Source organism: Oryx dammah, unplaced genomic scaffold (assembly GCF_014754425.2).
Source record: "Oryx dammah isolate SB20612 unplaced genomic scaffold, SCBI_Odam_1.1 HiC_scaffold_13, whole genome shotgun sequence".
Lineage (NCBI taxonomy): Eukaryota > Metazoa > Chordata > Mammalia > Artiodactyla > Bovidae > Oryx > Oryx dammah.
In genome coordinates this window covers 45,598,056-45,618,784 of record NW_024070197.1, presented here as the reverse complement: position 1 = coordinate 45,618,784, position 20,729 = coordinate 45,598,056, and the positions used below count along the sequence as shown (strand labels likewise).

General features: G+C 52.0%; 1 protein-coding gene across 1 annotated transcript in view; it reads left to right on the top strand.

Moving 5' to 3' along the window:
• The window catches only part of NKD1 (NKD inhibitor of WNT signaling pathway 1), a 92,651-nt gene that overhangs the window by 57,975 nt on the left and 13,947 nt on the right, over positions 1-20,729 (top strand). The window contains exon 4 of the mRNA XM_040253460.1: positions 5,634-5,700. Within this exon, the coding sequence (XP_040109394.1) occupies positions 5,634-5,700 (67 nt within the window). The remainder of the gene's footprint in view (positions 1-5,633; positions 5,701-20,729) is intronic.

Here is a 20,729-nt window from a genome sequence, read left to right as displayed (position 1 = left end):
TTGTGTTCCTGCTGGCGACCTCATGGTACATGTGTGTGTTTGGCGTTTTCTTGAGTATACAAGTAGAATCATACCCTGTGTGTCTTGCATGTGGCATGGGTTCTGTGTATCAGTGTGTGCAGATCTACCTGGCTCTTTTGAGCCTCTGTGTGGTTTTACACACGTAGATCTAGTTCACTTTCCTTTGCTGGGCGTCCAGAGTGTTTCTGACTGTGGGCTAATAGAAACAGCCTTGCCCTCAACCTCACTGAATTTGAACATGTCTTCCTGGTGCACACGCATGAGTGTTGCACACCAGGATGAACACTGAGGCATTGAATCGCTGGGTGTTAGGGTTTTGCAAGGATAAAATGTGAGAGTGTTCCAAGCACATGGCAGGAATAGGGTGCTGCAGAAGGAGAAGTTCACGCTTGTGTTCCCTTCCCCCATTTGCATCAGACACTGTCCTAAGTATCTGGTCTGCATTTTCTTACTGACTCCTCTTTGACAACGAAATCCCCATTTTATAGAGGAGCAAAAAGGGGCCCAGAGGGGTTAAGTAAGGCATCTGCTATCACTCAACTCCCAAGGGGTGGGTGGGTGCCTGACTCTCATGTCCAGCTGGGTTCTGGGAGTGAAGCATCGCTGCCCTGCACAGCCAGAGCTTACTCTCCGAGGGGCCTGCCTGCCTCAGCACTGGCTCCCCAGAAACGCCCGAGTGCAGGAACGCCGCCTCTGTGGAGTGTGCTGGGTAGAGGGAGCTCGCCAGGAATTTCCTGGATCAGCTCCAGGGCAGGCTGCTTGGATCTCAGGGTTACAGGGTGGCTGGGTCCTGCCTCCCACCCTTCTCTTCCCCTGGCTTGTCCCAGCCCCGTGCATTCTTGGAATCTGTAAGTTTTGCCGTGTTCTGTGGGCACCAGGAGTTGCCTTTGAAACCCCGTGGCACCAACATCTGTTAGCTCTTAGAGAACAGAAAGATTGACAAAGAACTGCTGGGGCAGGCGGTGGGGAAAGATATTAAGCTCAGGAGTATGAAGTCTCAAAGACAAAGAGGAAAAACCCTAACTGAACTCCAGCCCGCTCCCCAAGGCCTTGCTTTGATGTGGGTTCCCATCCCTGGAGGCCTTATAAGGCACTGTGCCTGCAATTCTGGGCTCTGGGCTGGTGCTGGCTGCACATTCAGCGCCCGGAGGAGCTGGCCTCTCATCCTGGGGCCCAGTGTGGGGCAGAGGAGGGGCAGCGTCGGGACTTGGGAGGGAGGCAGGTCTGGGCCCCGTAGACCACTCAGCCTGGCCGTTGGGCAGGAGGCAGCCACTCAGCCTGGCCGTTGGGCAGGAGGCAGCCTGGCACCAGGTTGGGTGGGGCCGGAGGTGTGTGGATCCAGGGAGGTCTTTGATCAGAACTTGGAGCAGAGGCTGAGTCTGACTGTCCTAGAGACCAGAAGAAAGTGGGCCGTGATGGCTGAGCTGATGGAGAGAGCATTGAGGGAGGTCACTGCACATGATACTCCACACTCGGGCTTCTTCCAGGGCAGTGTGGTGAGGAGTATGGGCTCTGGAGCCGTGCCGCCTGCCTTTAATCCTGGCTCTGACACTTACTAGCTGTGTGACCTTGGGCAAGTCCCTAAACCTCTCTGTGTCTCAGTTTTCTCATCTGTAAAGTGGGGATGATAATGGTATTACCTCAAAGGACTGCCATGGGGGTTAAACGCAAAGCACCAGAAATATGCGCCAGACAGGAGAAGAGTGTGTTTCTCTGTGTCTTGTTTCTTTGTGTCTGTGGGGGCACCTCGGGTCTGCTGAGCCATTCAGCTTTGCCCAGCAATGTTCTGGTAGCCATTTGACAGTAAGAATGCAAGTAATAAATGGTAACCACTGTATGTCAAGCCCCAGTCATGCTATCAGATGTAATGCTAAGTACTTTCCGTGCAATGGCTCACACTTGCTCTGAGACAGAATGATTGCTCTCATCCCTATGCAGAGATGGGAAGACTGAGGAACACTGGAGATAAACCTTCACCCACATAGAGCAGGAATTTGAACCAAGGTCTGAGCAGCACCAGTTCTGTGCCCTGCATCCTCTGTGCTGGGGCCCCCCGGGACTCATGGCTAGGAGCCCTGCATGCAGGGTTTGGGGCCAGGCCCTTAGGACCATCCTGCAGGAAGGCTCCTGGCTGAGACTTGGCCCTGTCCCAAGCCTAGTGAGGAGGAGCCGTGGGGCCTTTGAGTCCTGCAGGACAGAGGGGAGTGTTTGGTCTCTGACACACTGGAGCTGCTGGCTGGGCTGATTTTCTGCACTTCTTTAAGCATGATTCTTGGTCCCCAGCAAGTGCCAGGACTCTTGGCCACCTCCATCCCTGTGCCCATGGGAGCCCCAATTCCACTGTGCAAGGTTGGGCCAGGCACCTGAAGGAGCTGGCTCAAGTCTTGGCTCTGCTGATGATCCACCGCAGGGTCTCCTCACCTCTTAGAGGCTCCTTCTCATTTAAACCCACAGGACTGTTGGGAACCCCATTCTCTGGAGGTTCTGGTGAATATCCCAATTGATCAGTACCTCATATATATCATGAGGGCTTGGGGATGTGAGTGACTGTCATTGGTATTGTTTTCCTATCTCATTCCTTGAGGGTTGAGGCACTTTGTAGGAAAACAGTAACAATTATACCTTTCACTTTAAAATTTGCACATCATTTTTATGAGCATTTCATGAGCAAGGCTGTTATGATGATAAAGGGAGAAAATATAAAGTGCCTGGCACATAGGAAATGCACAGTAAGTGTCAGCTGATTTTTTAATGGTTTATCACTGTGCCCATTTTACAGGTAAGTAGTTTGAGATTTCCCAGAAGGCAGCTGCTGGCCCCACATCCAGGGCAAGGGAGGCCACGGAGGCAGGATGTGATCCTGTGTCTGACTCAACATTTTATGTGGCCTCTGGCCTGGTGATTCAAAGCTTGAGGACCACAGACACCACACTCCCCAGGCCCTAGGCTGTCTGGGTCAGTGGAGGAAATGAATGTTTGCCATAGTTGAGCAGCTGCACGGCCCTGGGTGTTAGCAGACCACAGTGCTGAGGAGTTGTCGATGTGTTACACAGAGCAGAGTGAGGTTTAGTGGGAAGAGACCAACCCCAGAACTTGCCAGAACTCTGCTTTCATATGCAAAGACGTATCTTTAATATGTCAAGAGAGCCAGGCCCGCTCAGCAGACAGTTCTTCTCAGGGAACGTTGAAGCCGTCATCCGAGTGATGACTGTGGGTGCGAGGCATCGTTATGGGGCTTCTTCCAGAAGGCTGCTTTGTTGCTAGTGACGTTTGGAGTCATTAAACTCCTCCGAGTATGCCAGTAAAAAGATGCCAGTGCCCAGAAGTTTCCATCTCACGGGTCCTGTCCACCTTGCCAGGAGCGGTCAGGGTGGCTCAGAGGTCAGCGCCAGCTCCCAGCCTCCACTGGGCCTCCACACACGCGGGTCTGTGCTTCCCTTGAAGACGGTCACCCCACTCCTGTGAGGAAGCACTGCCTGCCAGCCTTTCTGGAGAAGCGGCATCCGTCTCTCTCTGGCATGAAAGATCGGCTTTAATTGGCTGCCGGGGCATCCCAGCCATCTAATGATGCCAGCCAAGTGCAGCCCTTTCCTGTCACCATCTCCCAGTTTCCCTGTCAGCTCCAGCTCTGTTAACACAAACAGCCAGTTTACAAGCCCAGGAAGTGTTCAGTGATTATAATAATTGGCGGAGGAGGAGAGAGAGAAGACATCCTGACTTGAAGAATAATGCAGCCTGGTTTTGAAGTCCATGGGACACCAGCAGTCTGAATGACCACATTTGAACAACGTCTAAGAAAGGGTGTGTAATGCCCTAGAATGATTTGAAAGAAGAAAGAGAACAGAGAACACCACCTCTAATCCATAAAACGTTAGCTGTCCATCTTTAAAAAAACACACACGAGACTTATTGCCAGCTGTGTCCAATTGATAAGATCAGCTATACAAAGCATTGTTTTTCTTTTGTTAATAGAGGCGAGCTCTTGGTTTTTCTCTTAAGCATCTCCAGAGCAGGATTTTTTTTTTCCTTCTAATTTTTGAAGAGTGTGTTTTTTCTTTTTCTTTATACTTTTTTTTTTTCAAAAGGAGAAGTTGGCAAGAGCTGCCAAGTTGAGGCTTTTTTGTTGCTCCTCTTTCTGTGGTTCATGAAGCACTGCCATGGCATCACTGTGGGCATTAAGAGAGAGAAAGCAGTGTGACCCTTCCCCCCACACCCAAACCTCATCTCTCCCCCAAAAGAGGAACATTTCCCAACGTGGGTTCCTTAGAACATAAATCTCATGTGATGCTTTTGAAAAAAGCATCCTGGTCTAAATAGGTTTGAGGGGTACAGCATGAGCTACTGCTTGGGTATCTGCAGTCTGTTACCATAGTAAGTCTTGCAGTAAAGGGTTTTGTTTGCATGCATGCATGCTAAGTTGCTTCAGTTGTGTCTGACTCTGCAACCCCATGGACTGGGGCCCACCAGTCTCCTCTGTCCATGGGATTCTCCAGGCAAAAATACTGGAGTGGGTTTCCACACCCTCCTCCAGGGGATCTTCCCAACCCAAGGATTGAACCTGTGTCTCTTACATCACCTGCATTGGTAGGTGGGTTCTTTTCCACTGGAGCCACCTGGGAAGCCCAAAGGATCTTGTTTAACTTTGTTTAAAACAATCTCTTTTGATCTCATGACTCCTCTTGGCAGAATACCAATAAATACAGAAGCTGTTTGACAAGCACTAGTCTGGGCTCCTCCGTATCTAGAGTCATCCTACTGGAGCGGGATCAGATAGATGGGATCTTTATTGATATCCCAGACATTTCCCAGTCTGCAGACCTAACTAACTTCCCTTGCCAACCTGACAATACGTGGGTGGCAGCCTGACCAGGCTGATTGGGAGCAGCTCTGCTACATGGCATGAGTTACTGGACATTTTAAACTCATGCCTGCAGACCAAGGCAAGGCATATGCAAGGATCAGGCCAGCTGCTGGAAGGGGGAGATGTGGGAGGCATGACTGAAGGTCAGCTAAAGGCAGAGCCTACAGGTTCCTAGATGTTGTGCTGAAGATGTTGTGTTGGGTTTATGTTAAGGGATTATGTCAAGTTTGGGTATATGTTAACAGCTGGGTTTATGCTGAGGGAGTGCTCCCTTCAGCAAACCAGGTCCTCTTTATAAACTCATCAAGACACCTGCCTGGGACCCTCTCACTGAGGAAGGATCCAAACTGAGGTCTCCTCTAGGGACCCACAGGGGTGGCTCTGGTCCTGAGTCTATCGGGTTGGCCCAGAGGGGTAGAGGAGGGACATTTTCTGAGCTTGTCTTTGTCATTTTCCTAGGTGGAGGGTGGATCTCCCTTTCCAAGTGGGAAGTGTGAGCCTGTGTAATGTTTCGTGGCAGGCAATAGGCTGAGAAAAACTTACTTTCTAAAAAGCAGTGCAGTAATGAACTTTACAAGTGTCCTAGGCTCTCCCTACTTGACCTAAATTTCCATCAGAAGAATGAGAACAGGGTCCCTGCTTCTTTGTGACCAGCCACACACACCTTCACAATGCCACCTTGACCGTAAGGATGCCAGATTCCTACCTGACTCCAATACTTCTTTAATATTCCTGCTTTGTCTTCCTCTAGGAGCTTGTGGGTGAAGTTTTCAGAGAAACGCTCAGCGAGGAGGAAGAGGAAGACTTTCGGCTAGAAGGTACCAGAACCTATTACTTTCTTCCCAAGGGCAGTGAGGTGGGGAAGGACCATCTGGTCTACCTTATACCTTGCATACCCTCCAGAAAATCTGCAGACCAGGAGGAGGAGGACAGAACTTTCTGTGGGGGGTGCACTAGGGGTGGATGGGGTGAGGAGCAAGAGGGAAGTGGAGCACCTCATTGGTCCTCACTGGCAGTGGATTCAGGCCACCCAGGCTCATATCCTGCTCTGTGTTAGCCATGGGGTCTTGAACAAGTTGTTTGACCTCACCTTCCCCACTGCGGGGGAGTGGCCACTCAGGCTTCTCAAGCAGGGCTGGGCATGTAGTATGCACTGTATGAAGCAACCCTTGTGTTTCTCCATTCACATCACACACTTGGAGCACAGGTGTGCACACACATCAACAGAGCCCCAACCCCTCACCACTTTCCTCTGTAGTTCTCACTCCTTTCTTTCTTCAAGGAAGCAGTGCATTGCAGAAAGAATTAGGACACTCAAGTAGAGAGTTGGGGGCCACTGGTGTACTAATTTAACTTTAGGAAGCCACATCCCCTTTCTGAGCCTGTTTCTATACTTGTAGAATGGGAATGAGGGCCTCTTCCTACTCAATTCCCTAAGCTGGTACAATGACTGGACAGCATATGAAAGCATTTGCTGAAAGGGATAGCATTTCCCTTTTCCACTCAGAATTAGAGGAGAGAACTGCTGAACTGGTACAGCCTTTGGGCAACAAATGTGCTTCCTTGGAGGCTCAGAAAATAGAGAATCCACTTGCAATGCAAGAGACCTGGGTTTGATCCCTGGGTGGGGAAGATCTCCTGGAGAAGAGAATGGCAACCCACTCCAGTATTCTTGCCTGGCGAATTCCATGGACAGAGGAGCCTGGCGGGTTATAGTCCATGGGGTCACAAAGAGTCAGACATGATTGAGTGACTCTTTGTACAGTAAAGCTCTCTCTGGAACTGGGACAAGGGGCTGGCAGGGGTCTCTGAGGGGAAATGTAGGTCTTAGAAGGGCTGTAGGGCCCTGAAAGGAGAGTAGACCATGCCAGGAAGTTCTGGAGGGGAGCCTTGGCAAGACCCAAGGACTGTGGCCACATCGGGCCTGAGAGCTGTGATAAATGTAGACTCCTCAGCTCCACCTAGGCTGCTGAATCTGGTCTGCCCTGTAATAGGCTCCTCAGATGACTTGTGTACATGCTGTACTTTGAGAAGCACTATTTTGAGAGATTCACTCTGCGGCCCAGGATTTGGAGGGTGCCTGGGACCCTAGTATCTCTCAGACTTTGCTCAAATTCAAGCAGGTCCAATATAGAAGGAGAAGGAGGCACATGGACAGACTCTAGGGTGTTTCTCTTGAGCATATTTGGATCTGATGGCTACACTCAGGCTCAGTGGCTTTGATTCTGACTGTTCCCTGGGCTTCCCCAAGCCTTAGCTGTCATCCTTGGCTCCATGGAGAGATGCCAGCACCTGGTGCCTAGAGTTGATCTGGGGAGTCAGGTAAAGGCCTGCAGGATGTAGGATCTGGGGGCTAAGGTGACCCCAGACAAGGATTACATGGGCGTCAGCACTCATTCCATTTTCTATTCATTTGCTCAGTCACCTGGTAACTTAGCAAGCTCATCCTCTTATTCATTCATCCTTCCATCTATTCCATCCATCCCTCGCCGTACAAGTACCCACCTGTCCACTTACCTATCCATTCATCCACCCATCACTCACTCATCATCCACCCAGTGATCCCTGACCCACCCATCCAACGCTCATCCATCCATCTTTTGCTCCACCCGTTACCCACCCATCCTTCACCCACCCATCCTTCCATCACTGCCTGTTCATTCATCTACCTACTCTTTTTCACCCATCCGGCCAGTCCTTATCTACCACCCAGTCATCCATAATCCATCCTTTGCCCATCTCTTCCTCATCTATCACTCATTCCTTAACCCATTTAACCATCTTCCAGTTGTCATTCACTCATCTCACCATCTGTCTATATTTTCATCATTTGCTGAGTCCCTGGTTACTGCCCCAAATGAGGCACTTCTCTGGCCACTGAGGCTCAGCCTGAAATCATGTAATTGGTTTCACATGAGGCATCTTTCCCTGCAGACATGAAATGCCCATGGAATCTTCCTCTTCGGAAGTGGAGGGGGCTTTGTCCAACCTCTGACCATAGTGTGAGCGCTGCTGGATGCAGCAGCAGGAGCCCTTGGCTGAGGAACCCATAGGCTTGTCTCCAAGTCCCCGCTCCCCTCCTGCTCCTACAGAGACTCGCTATGGCTTTTGGCCAGGCTCCTCCGTCTCTAACACGATGCATGGGGGTGTGGGCTCCGCGGATGTGCAGAGAATGTGGGCACCCTGTAGAGAGGATAAACTGCTGTGGGGTGGCACTTAGAAACACTGGTTGATGGAGGGGAGATAAACAGGAGGTGCCTGAGAGTCCCAGCTCCTGTCAGAGAAAGTGTGGGGATGTTGGTGGCACTTGGTCCATCCCTGTGGTCCACCAGCTGCAGGTCAGGCTTCAAGGACAGTTTCGAAGGTGCCTCGACTGGGCACCTTGCCAGTCATTGACAGCGTCCAAGTATATCAGTACCACCATTGGTGGTGGGGGGAGGAGGAGTTGGGAGCCACAAGCCTGACTCAGTTTCCAACTAGGGATTAGACTAGGTTGTTGGTGGTCAAGTTCCCAGCCCCTTTTCTTCAACAAAACCTTATACAGAGCACAGAATGTAAGACAGACCAGGTTGCTCAAAGATGCAGTGTGTTATAGATAGTATGTTAATTACCTTTTATGTAACAAAGGGTACCAGACAGCACTCTGTATTTCCTTGTGTGTATGAATGTGGACCACATATGTATGTATAGAATTGTGTAGCTAGAAGCTTAAACAGACAGAAAGAGTAGTTCCTTCTGAACAGGGGAGGAGAAGATTAAAATTGGAAAGCGTGGTCAGAGGATTGTAGTATTAGCTGTAATTAATGTTTCAACTTTTACAAGAAGAATGTGATCATGTATTCCTTTGAAGCAAAAGACTAATAACAGAATTAAAAAGTGAAAACAATAAGTAAATAAGGCAGTAGGGCTGGGCTGCTCTGGGCCTGCCTGTGTGGCCACTGAGGCTTCTTGGAAGGGATGCTGGCCCCAGCGGCCGCCTGTGGTTCTTGGGCCACCGCGGGTGCCGGGTCCGAGGCAGCACTCCCACGATGATGGACGTGGCTGTGGACGGCTAGGCCTGGTGGGCGCTGCCCCATCCTGGCCACGACGAAGCAGCCACCTACCTGGCCTGGAGCTGGGGCTGTGGGCATCCCTCTGAGCCTTGGGCCAAGGGAGAGCAAGCCGAATCCTGAATCTCCTCTTTGTCTTCCTGTTGGCCAAGTTCATTGCCTCTTGGCTGGCTGGAGGGCTGTTAAGGGAGAAAAAAGGCCATCTGAGGCGTGAAGATAAAAAGAAGTCTTTTAGCCATCCCAGGAGAGGATGGCTTTAGCTCCAGCGTTGTTATGTAAAGCCGGCCCTAATCCAGGGTCTTAACTGCCTTAACTGGCCAGCTGGGAGCTCGAGGGATGGGAGATTAAGGCTGGGCCCGGAGTGAGGGCTAGGACTGCGAGCTCCTTTTGAACTGTGGAGAGAACAAAGTAAGCATGAAAAGTCCCGCGCTCCAGAGCTGTCCTGGCGCAGCAGGCGGGACCTGCGGCTTGTAGGGGGAGGGGAAAGGACCCCTCCTCCGACTTTCTGCTGACCCAGCAGGGCGCTGAGGACTGGGGAGGGTCACCCCACCCTTCACTCCAGTGCCCACCTGAGGTCCCCACCTCCCCAGTTGGGCAGGACGACAGGTGGTGGCAGCCTGTGGCTTGTGGCCTGAGGTGGACCTGGGTGTCAGGGGCTCCAGGAAGCCCTGTGTCTGGAGGTGTCCTCTCGACCCAGCGTAGACTGAACTCTGGCTCTGCGCTCTTCAGGGGAGAAGGACCTGCAGATGTTCACAGGCCTCTTCTCTCCCCACGTCCCCTCTCTCCCCCCACCTAGTGCTGGCCACATCCCTGCCCAGCATCTTGGCCCACTCCCACCTCTCACCCTTGGCCTCTGACCACTAACCCTCAACATCATGACTGTTTCTTGTCTTTCTACCTCGTTGCTTGGAGGTGAAAGTGGGCAGAGTGCGTTAGCTCGGCATCTTCCATAGAAAGTTTGAGTCCACAGATCTCTGCCTGCTGGTCGTGCATTTATTAAGGACCAAAAGTGAGTTGGGCAGCCCCTCCCTCTGGTGCCTGGCACCCCCTCTAGGCCCCCAGGGCTGCTGACAAACAGGCCTTGCTTTGGCCTAGCCCAGGTGTTACCTGGCAGAGTCTGCAGGGGTCTCGGCTTCTCTGGCCCAAGAGGGGAGGTGCCTGGAGTTGTGTGGAGCAGAGCAGTGGCGTTGGGACTGACAGCCAAGGGCAAAGCAGTCCCACTGTGAGCTCAGGGCCTGTCCCGGTTGGCATGGCCCGAACTTGGTCTTCCTGCCACCCCATGGGAGTACACGAGAGGCACCCTTCTCCCTTTATTCTGGAGTCAGACCCCAGATCCAGCCTGGCTGTACTGTAGCTCACTGTGTGATCTTAGGAGAGTCACTTAACTTCTCTGTGCTTCATTTTCTTGTTAGGGGCAGACATAGCACGTCTTCCTCTGAGGGCCTGTAACAGCGAGGTTATTTATATAAGCCCAGAGCGCAGCGCTGGTTCAGAGTATGCCAGTGTCTGTGAGCTGTCCTGACTCTTGTTTCGTGGGTTCCTCTTTCTTGAAGAAGAGCCAACTGGTGTTTGTAATTATTTACTAGTCCAGATCAAAGACGGCCTATTTTCAAAGCTTCTTTAATCCTATTAGAATCTCTGAATGTCTCCTTCCACTCCCAGTGCGTGACATAGTCTGGCATGCCATAGTGCTCAATAAAAACAGATCTTCCTTGACTTAGGATGGGGTCGTGCAGGCGTGCTAAGTCGCTTCAGTCGTGTCCAGCTCTCTGTGTCCGAATGGACTGTAGCCCGCCAGTCTCCTCTGTCCATGGGATTCTCCAGACAATAATACTGGAGTGGGTTGCCATGCCCTCCTCCAGGGGATCTTCCCAACCCAGGGATCAAACCCGTGTCTCTTATGTCTCCTGCATTGGCAGGTGGATTCTTTACCACTAGCACCATCTGGGAAGCCCTAGGATGGGGTCATGTCCCAATAAACCCATTGTAAGTTGAAAATATCATTAGTTGAAAGTGCGTTCATACATCTGACTTCCTGAACATCATAGCTTAGGCTTGCCCACCTTACATTAGCCTACACTTGGGTGAAATCATCTAACACAAGGCCCATTTATAATAAAGTGTTGAGTAGCTCATGTCATCTATTGAATACTGTGCTGGAAGTGAAAAAAGCTTGGCTGTCTGAGTTCAGGATGGTTGTAAGTGTATGGGTTCTTGACCCTCGTGATTACGTAGCTGACTAGGGGCTGGGATCCTCTGTCCAGCATCACAAGAGGAGTTGTGCTGCATATCGGCAGCCTGGGAAAAGATCCAGATTTGCGATTCCACGTACAGTCGTGTATCACTTTTGTACCATTGTAAAGTCAAAAAAATTGTTAGTCAGGGCCCAACTTTGCTCTCTTGAAGAATGAAGCCAACACCAGGAAGTCACTGGAGTCCAGCTCCCAGGAAAGCCCCATGTGCCCCCCTCCAGCCCATCGAGGCTCCCAGGTGGGAAATGTCAACCCTTCACAGAGAGAAGGAGCCCTTTGGAGGCCTTTTGTCCCCTTCATCTGTAGTAAGAAATCTGAGGCCCAGAGAGGGGCATGACCTGTCTCAGGTCACACAGCAGACCTGAGGACAGTCTATTCTTCACTCAACATGTTTTAACATTTGCTGAGTGCCTACTGCAGGTGTGGGGCCCTGTTAGGCCCTTGGGCTCCAGCCACGGACAAGGTAGGTGGGCCTTTCTGTGAGGGTGTTGGCACGAGGGAGGCAGGTAGAGAATTGATAATCGGGTTCACACAAGGTTCTGGGAGGGGTGTTCTGTGAAGAGGTAAAACCCAGGGAAGGTGGAGGGTGACAGGCCTCTCCGAGGAGGTGACATTTCAGCCGAGATGCAGGTGCCAGGAAGGAGCCACCCTGAGCAGATGTGAGGTGAACAGTCAGAGGAGTGAGGAGAGCCCCAGGGTGGGAGGGCTGTGGGGTTTGGGGGACACAGAAGGGAGGCCCAGGTGGCAGCCAGAGACCAGGGGGGTGGGGGGGGCAGCCGGCAAGGGTGGGGCCCCGGGCTGGGATCTCACGCTGCTTTTGAAGAGACTGCTGGCAAGTTTGAGGTAGGTGAGTGCCAGATTCTGACTTCCCTTTTCACCAGCGAACTGTGGCTTCTGTGAAGGCCGGGTCATTCTGAGGTGGGGGGAAGCAATGAGAACAGGAGGCGATTGCGATGGTGCAGGGGAGAGGTGATGGCCTCGGCCTAGTGGGGCTGAGGGGCTGGAGAGACGTGGAGGGGCCTTGGGGGTGGGGTGGTAAGGCTGGGAGACGGGGGTGCGGGAAAGAAAGGGGCCCCAGGGACGCCTTAGAGATTGGGCTTCGGGAACTTCTGAGCGTTCACTTCTGAGGTGGCGGTTTCAGCAGGTGACGATGTCTTTTGTTTTTGGATGTGTTGGCTTCAAGAGGCCTGTGTGACATGCAGGTAGGGCTGTGGAGGAGACAGATGGACACCAAGTCCGGAGTTCAGGGAGCAGCTGGGGAAGAGAGAGAAAGACAGAGAGAGGGAGGGGACATCTCAGGAAGAGGCCACAGACAGCTCCACCAGAGCCCTGGAGTCCCAGGCAAGGCTCTCAATCGATGGGGCAGCCGGTGGTTCCCGTCAGTCTGGGAGGAAGGGGAGTTCACTGCCGAGCAGCAGGGACCCCCAGATGGAGGGGGCAGGCGGGCCACACCCCGCTGGCTCCTCTCCCTCAGTTCAGAGCCTGTCCTGCCGGCGAGTGTCAGTCGCCCCGACTCCAGTCCACTGCAGTCCCCCCAGAAGCCCGGGCCGCAGCCGTGACAGCAGTCTCTCTCAAGTCTGTTCTTCATAAAAGCTCAGCTTGAACAGTGGAAATTCTGACTTGTGTCAGATACCGAGGAGGCTTTCATAGCTTCAAGTAGCTCGGGGTTAGATTTTAAAAGTTGAATTTCATCACATGTTTTAACTTGGGCGGGGATCGGGGGAGAGTGGCAGGGACATAATATTTTTAGCCCAAAGAAGGCTTTTTTCCCTTTTCCTCTCCCTCTCCTGGCGTTTTCCCCTCCCTCCCCCAACAGATGTTTCGTCTCAATCCTATTCAAACCTCAAAGCAGAATGGCCATCAACCTTATGCTCTGATGAGAAAAAAAGGCCAGAACGCTGTTTGTTGGGAAGGTTTTTTTCCCCCTTTCTTCTTTCCCCTCAGTCACAACTGGCCCTTAAATAAAATCTACTTACAGAAAAATGTAACCTGGGGAAGCAGGAGTGAGGAGAAAAAGACCCTCGAAGGGGTAGACACCCACTGGCAGAAACTGCTGGAAGCCAGCGTCGAGAGTACTGCATTCGGTCAATTATGTGTTGGTGGTGGTTTTGTTTTTCCTGAAAAGCAAGGGCTCCAAGTGATGGAGAGTTAAGTCAGGATTCTTTGGGGTCTTTTGGATACTCAACCTGAACTTGCTTAAGATCTAGTTCATAGGAACTTCCCTGGTGGTCCAGTGGCTGGGATTCCAGGCTCCCAATGCAGGGGGTCCCAGGTTCAATTGCTGGTCAGGGAACTAGATCCAACATGCCACAACTTAAGACCCAGTGCAGCCAAATAAATAAATAAATGTTGTTTTTTTAATCTGGCTCATAGAATCAAAAAATCCTAAGGTAGATCTGGCCAAAGAAGGGCTGGTTAATCTAGGAGCTCAAACCATGTCATTCTCTCTCTCTCTCACACACACACACACACACACACACACATTCATTCATTTTCTCTCTTTGTCACCGTCATCTCTCCATTTTCCCTCTGTTAGTGTCTTCCATTAAGATGGCCAAGGTGACTACCTGGCTCTGAGTCCTCATATCCTATGAGCTGAGCCATCACAGGTGAAAGATAGCACCGAAGTCCATTATTTCTTGCAAAAGCTTGATTCTTACTTGATTCTAGACCAGGGTAGGTCTAGATTTGTGGGACCCAAGTTTATCCAGTTTGGGGGTTGTCTTTTTTAAGGGAAAGAATACACGATTCTCTTCAAATATATGTATTTACATATTTCTATTTACTATGCATTTATTTCTCACTAAACCTAAATAAATATATCCCCAATTCAAGTTCCCCTTAGCTCGATTCCAGAAATGCTTGTGTTCACTCCAATACCACATGACACAAGGGGACGGGCGGGAAGTCAGAATGGGAAGAGACGGCATTCTTAACCAAGCGAGGATAGAATACCTAATTTTGAAAGCATCACAAAAACAACCAACCACATCCACACATTCCAACTTGGAAGGAGCCCGTGCAAGTCAGAGGCCCAGCAACTTTAACCTCATCAGCTTCACGAACAACTGTCCTTTGGCATTAGAGAGAGGACACAGGGCCACCAGGATAAAATAAGCTAGTCGGGTCTGGGTGCTTCCAGGAAGCTTGGAGTGGGATCAGTGCCCCCATAAACCACACGGATTGAGCTGGGGGAGGGGCGGCCCACTGGAGAAAACCCAGATGCTATTATCAGAAAGAGGAGCGTGGTTGCGGGACAGGCAGGAACAGGTGTTACCCATTGTCCTGTGAGGGAGTGGACAGACCAGTGGCTGCGGAGGCAGGAAACGGGGATTTTCGTTCTCTTTCTACATCTTCTGTGCTCACATCCTGCTGCTGCTGCTGCTGGTTGTTGCGTTTTGATGACGATGATGATACATTCCTATATAGGGTGACAGGCTGGGGCTGCAGCAGAAAGATCCAGTCACACAAGTGCTGATGATGGCAGTGTAATCAGGGCAGGGAAACCTAACCCAGCCCCGGAGCACAGGAGGGCATGCTTCTCAGAAGATGGGGACATTTAACCTGGAGACCTGAAGGAGGAGCAGGTGTTGAGAGACAGAGTGTTCCTGGCAGGGAAGACAGGCTCTGTGGAGAGACGGGGCTGGGAGATGGTTCCATCAAGTTGCCTTCTTCCACTTAGTTCCCTCTTGTAAAATGCAGGCGGTACCACACCCTGCACGGTGATATTAAGAGGACATAATGGGATAATGTGTGTACCCACTAACTTCACCAGCACCCCCAGACAAGCCACTGTTGTGTGCAAGAACACACACATTTGTGTGTCTCTAGGACGCTCGTGCTCCAAGGAGAGCCTCATGTAGATAATGCAAGAAACCATTTGGTCTGGAATGCACATACGATATCTTTCTCTTTTTACTGGCAGCAGATTTACCCTCCTAATTATATTTGGCATAGGCTAATATTAAAATTCATCTGCATTCCCTCTAACAGCTGCTCTTGAAGGGTTGGGGAGTCAGAGACATCCTGGCAAGCCACCCTGAGCCTAAAATATTTGTGGCAGATAATCTGGACGTGGACAATTGAGAAAGGCCTGTGGGTATGTTAAGGCCAGTGTCCAAACTCCAGCCAGGAAGCTCTGGCTTGTGTTAAATCTTACGTTCTATTAACTGAGAAGAACCTGCCAGGTAACCAGGCTAACCAGAGAGGTGTCCGCCAGGCCTTCCGGCTTAGTCATTTCTGGTCTTTGGTGGGGCTGACTTAATCATACCGTGTTTCAAATTTGTCTCTTCTTTCAAAGTTTAATATCTACCAGGCCCTTCTGGATTGTGTTAAAATAAGCTGGCATTTGCTGATATCATCCAGGGTTTGGATTTTAACCGATGTCTGGGATTCAGAACGGACCTACCCCTTTCAAACTGCCCTCTTTCCCACTCCATTCCCAACCACAGCGGAATTCACAGTGTTACGTAGCCTGTGTTCTATCCACCTGGGGGATTTGGTGCAGTGGGTCATTCTGGGATGGAATATTTGCTCTGTGCACGTGTGGTACACTGTGGGCAGCCGCGGGGCAGTAGCCAGCAGGGCCAGCTCTTGAGAAACTTGCATTCTGGCTGCGTGGACATGGTAGGTTCCCATCATTATCAGAAAATCCCAGAGAGGACTTCAAACTGAATGAGTTTAGACAGCCCTCTGCCAGCAACAAATGCGTTTGTGCAAAGTGGGAAAAGGGGCCCCTCCTCAAGACACCTTTCTGCCATCTGTCCATCTGTCATGAACAATACACAATCAAAAATGTCCGGCATATGAATGGCGCCCCCGAGGTGTACCTTGCACCGTTGTCGGTTTCTCAGAGCCAGTCTCCCAACGACCCCAAGTGACCCTGACCCCAAACCCAAGGGAGGAGCCCTGGGGCACTTATCCTACTCAGGAGGGTGGGGTCTCGGGTGGGTGGATCTGTTTCGTTTCACAGCCCTTCTTCTTCTCATACTGCTTGGGCGGCGCCAGCTGTCAACAGCTCTGGCTGGCTTGGCTATGCCATCCTGTTCCCTGGATCACTGCTAAACAGTCCCAAGAAAGTGACCGTGGCTCTCACAGCGTGAGGTTCCAAGGGAGCCTCGGATGCCTCCCACTAGGTTCATGGGGGGCCCATGATCAGAGTTGCCCCCATTTAGGTTATTTCCTATTCTCCCTGGAGGTACTCAACACTCTCTTCTTTCTCCCTCTCTTCCTCCCCACCCCTACCCCCTTTTTAAACTGGGGGAGGGGAGAGGGAAGAGACTGTCTTTGATCTCAGCGGAGGAAAAAAGTCTGTTCTGTTCAGGCTTTTGGCTAACACAACAAACAGTGTTTAAAATTTAACTTTGCTTAATTAATTAGTAATTCTGTTTAATGCTGTCTGATCTCCCTCCAAAAGGTATTTTGAAGCTTGAGAAGGGAACATCAAAGGGAGCCGGGTGAAGATGGTCAAGTAATGCATTTAATCTGGCAGTTGCTGGGGGTGGAGAGATGCCAGGTTGGGAGCTAATGTGGGACAGAGCCATCATCTGGTAAACACAGCCGGCCGGCTGGCTCCTCATGGCCATGGCCGTGGTGAGAGGAGGGACAGGGGACCGCTTCCACGGGGAAGGAGCTCCGCACGCTGCCCCAGACTCTTTGGAGTCAAGACTTGGTTTTAAGAAAGCAGAGTTGACATTTTCTTTCTTCTGTGGCTGCTGTGTATGGTTGGGCAGGCTGTGGACTGCACAAGGATTTCCAGTCAAGCAGGTGAACAGCGGGTGAAATCAGCCTGCACTCTGCCTATCAAGGCTGTATCCTCATGGGTGTGCAAAACTGCACAGTCCACAACGTTTACTTAAAGGGCCAGGAAGAGTACATGTTTCAGGCTTTGTGGGCATTAGAGTGGCTGTTGCAGCTACTCAACTCTTTCACCATAGACAATGGATGTGGGTGTCTCTGTGTCCCAGTAAAACGTTATTTACAAAAATAGATGGTGGGCTGGCTTTGGCTCACGGGCTGTAGTTTGCCAGTCCGTGCTCTAGGTCACCCAAGGATACGTCATGCTAAGTGAAAGGCTTTCCTTCCTCCTCACTCAGTCCCTTCCCTTCCTTTTTCTCCTCCTCCTTCCATTGCTTTCCAACTAGCAGTGTTGTAACTGTTGCAACTGAACAGTGACCAGAGTCCCCCTGAAACTGTGCTCCCCAAAAAGATCACCTCTGGGGCGGCTGTGGGGGTGGGGTGGTGGTGGTGGAAAAATCTGTGGGCTGAACAGGCATAGGGTAGGAGATGAGGAATGAATGGGCTCAGGGTCTGGTGCTAAAATCCATCCTGACAAAAATACTGTTCTCCGGTTGGTGGGGCCTGGGAAGCCAGCAGTTGAGCCTCATTCACCCTTCTCTTATCTACCCATAAGCCCGAGGTTGGACAGGTGGAAAGAAGGGGGTGTGTTCTGCACAGGGGTGGCTGGGGTGGGCAGTGGTTTGATGTCATTTAGTTTCAGGGGGCTCACTCACATGTGGACATAGAAGCAGGGCCCCTGAGTCCCAGCCCGGGCGTCTGGCACCAGGGTCTGCAACGGCTTTCTGATTGATCATCTGCCAGCTCTTCTGGCCCCTGGGCAGGGGACAGTGAAAGGGAGAAAGGCTTTCTTTGGTGGGGGCAACAGGGTGCTGACTGTCCTTGTTCCTGGTCCCAGGCCCCAGGGCAGATGGCTCCCAGTAATACTACCCACCTGTGCCTGCCCCTTGTGCTGGGAAGGGGCCCCTGGGGCTGTCCAGGTGGTCTTCTGAGCTAGGATGGGCTGAGGGGTGGGACCCACTGATGAAGAGAGAACAAACCCTGGTCTTTGGAGAAGATGTATGAAGGGGATAAGGGATGGAGGGGGAGGTTCCCCTCCTCCCCGGGAGAGGAGAGAGGAGGGCAGGCAGGGGAGGGCTTAAGGGAGGATGGGCTGTCTGGGTGTCAGGGGGAGGGGTGCCCCGGAGGAGGAGAGAGCAGGGACAGAGGTTTCTTTTCTTTGGGTTTTATCAAGTGGAACTTGAAAGGCAACATTGAACCTGAAGGTGGTTTTCTGATAACTTCCCTTTGAACTTGAAGTTTGGTTTCGATAAGCCTCGCCGGCTTGCATCTCCAGCCAGGACCTTGGCAGAGGGAGGCAGCAGCTTTGAAGACGGAGCTGCCTTTTGTTTCTCTTTCTTCTTTTTCTTTTTCTTCTTCCCACGATGGTAGCAGCTCTGGCCCAGCGGTGTGCCGGTAGATTTGAGATGGAGGGGTCAGGGTGGTGCAGGCTGTGTGCTTGACTGTCCTTGGGTCACTGGCCAGTCTCCCACCTGACTTCTCCAGGGCTTGGTGTCACAACCAGACCTCTTGGCCACTGAGGTGTTTGCTTTGGAGGAGCAGAGAGTGCCGGACTTGGTTTCATCCTCTACGCCAGGAGCAGGCAGCATCCTGACCTTCCTCTTGTCAACCACCCCAGCCATGAGGATGCCAGATGCCCTCACCTGGATCTTTCAGGTTTATTCTCAGTGGCCTCATTCTGTGAAACCACCAGGGAGGAGCTGGGGTCTGTGACTGAGATGGGGACTCTAGCTGGAGCCCTTGTCGGCTTTAGGGAGTTGTTGCCTTGCTGTGCGGGCATGGAGATCTGGGGGCTCCCTGCATCCCACTGAGCCCGGCCCCCAGGCTCAGTCAAGAAGGGAGCTGTGATGGAGCCAGGACATCATTGACTGTGGAGGCCTTCCTGTCCCCACCTGTCTGGCCTGGTGGCTGGAGCATCCTTATCTTTGTCTTCCTCCCTGTCGGGCTTCCTACCCAGGCTGATATACACTTTTGTGTCTGTTTGCATCCAAAAGCCTCAGCTTTTCGAAAACTTCGCTACTCACTTCCTGATTCCTGAAAGAGAAAATGTGTAGGGACATCATGTGTGTGTGTGCTATTGCTTCAGTCATGTCCGATTCTGTGTGACCCCATGGACTGTAGCCCACTGGGCTCCTCTGTCCCTGGGGGTTCTTCAGGCAAGAAAACTGGAATGGGTTGCCACGCCAGCCTCCAGGGGATCTTCCCGACCCAGGGATTGAACCTGCATCTCCTGCAGCTTCTGCATTGCAAGTGCAATCTTTACCACTGAGCCACCCGGGGAGACCCAGGGACATCATTCGCCAGACTGTCACTACTAATGGCTGGCCCCTGTGTGCTGACCCCGGGCTCTTAGCCCTTTCAGTTGCAGCTCCTTGAATCCACACAAGGGTCCCCTGGGGAAGGGACTATTATCATCTCCACTGTATAGCTGGGGAAACGGAGATATCCAGAGAAGTTATGTGACCTGCCTGGAGCCACACACAGTGTTGGGAGGATCAGAGCCCAAGCAGAGAGTACCCTCTTCCAGGGCTGGCACCAAGTCTGCTGAATCAAGCCAAGACTAGCATGGAGTGGTCAACAGCACAAGCCAGGCTGCTTGGGTTCAAATCCCAGCCCTGCCATTTACTAGCAAAGCACTTCACCTCTCTGTACCTCAGTTTTCCCATCTGGAAAGTGGAGCTGATCCTGGCACCTGCCTCCTGGGGTTGCTGTGAGGACCGAGTGAGTCAATGAGCAGTGTAGTCAACCACGAAGCTCTGAGGGCTCCCCAGGAAAGGCTTTGAATAACTGCTGGGCCCACACGGCAGGGGTCAAGGGGGAGAGCTGGGGCACTCCCCAGCAGCCACTCCTGGGTCCCAGTCTGCAAAGCTGGGGTGTGTGAGTATGGTGGGGAACAGGGTCAGGGGAGAGACAAGGCTCTCCACCTGGTTTCCTGGCCTGGTAGACATGTATCTCCAGGCTCCTGACTTCCCAAGAAAGTCCAGCCCTGGTTGGGGCCACTGCTCAGGTATCTCAGCTGCTCACAGGCCCTCCTGGGCCACCCCTAGTTGGACATAGGGGGAAAGTTCCTCAAGTGAGAACCAGGCTCTGTTTGCTCCCCTGTAAAACAGGGCAACAGAATCACTGCCCCAGGGAAGCTGAGGGAATCTAAGGAGAGGAGCTGTGAGGTTCTAGAAAGCACGTTCTTGAGCAAACCTGAGTCTCCATTATCAGGCAGAGACAGAAGGGGCTGGCTGGAGGGGTCTCATGGGACATTCAAGATCTGATGGAGCTGTGGGCTCAGGGATGATGGCTGCTCCTAGCCCTGTCCTCTGGCACCCCTTGAGGGTGTTCCCGGGAAAGTGCTGTCCATAGACCACCAGCTTTTCATACCCACCTTCCCACTGCTCCTGGGAGGGCATGGAAGGACCAGAGAGCCCTGTACTCAACACTTTTGGCAGAGGGAGGCCCTTCTAGGTGAGCAGAGGCAGAATGGAAGGCCCAGGGTGTGCTGGTTCCTGAAGATACCAAGGTGTGCATGCGTGTGTGTGTGTACACACGTGTGTGTACTTCCCCTACCTCAGTGACCTCCATTTCCATCACTCCCCATTTCTGTTCCCCTTCCTGACCACCCACCAGTGTGCGACATGCTGAGCCCAGACGGTTGGCGTCCTTGAGGTCACCGCAGTGTTCTCAGGGAAGGCAGGGAGA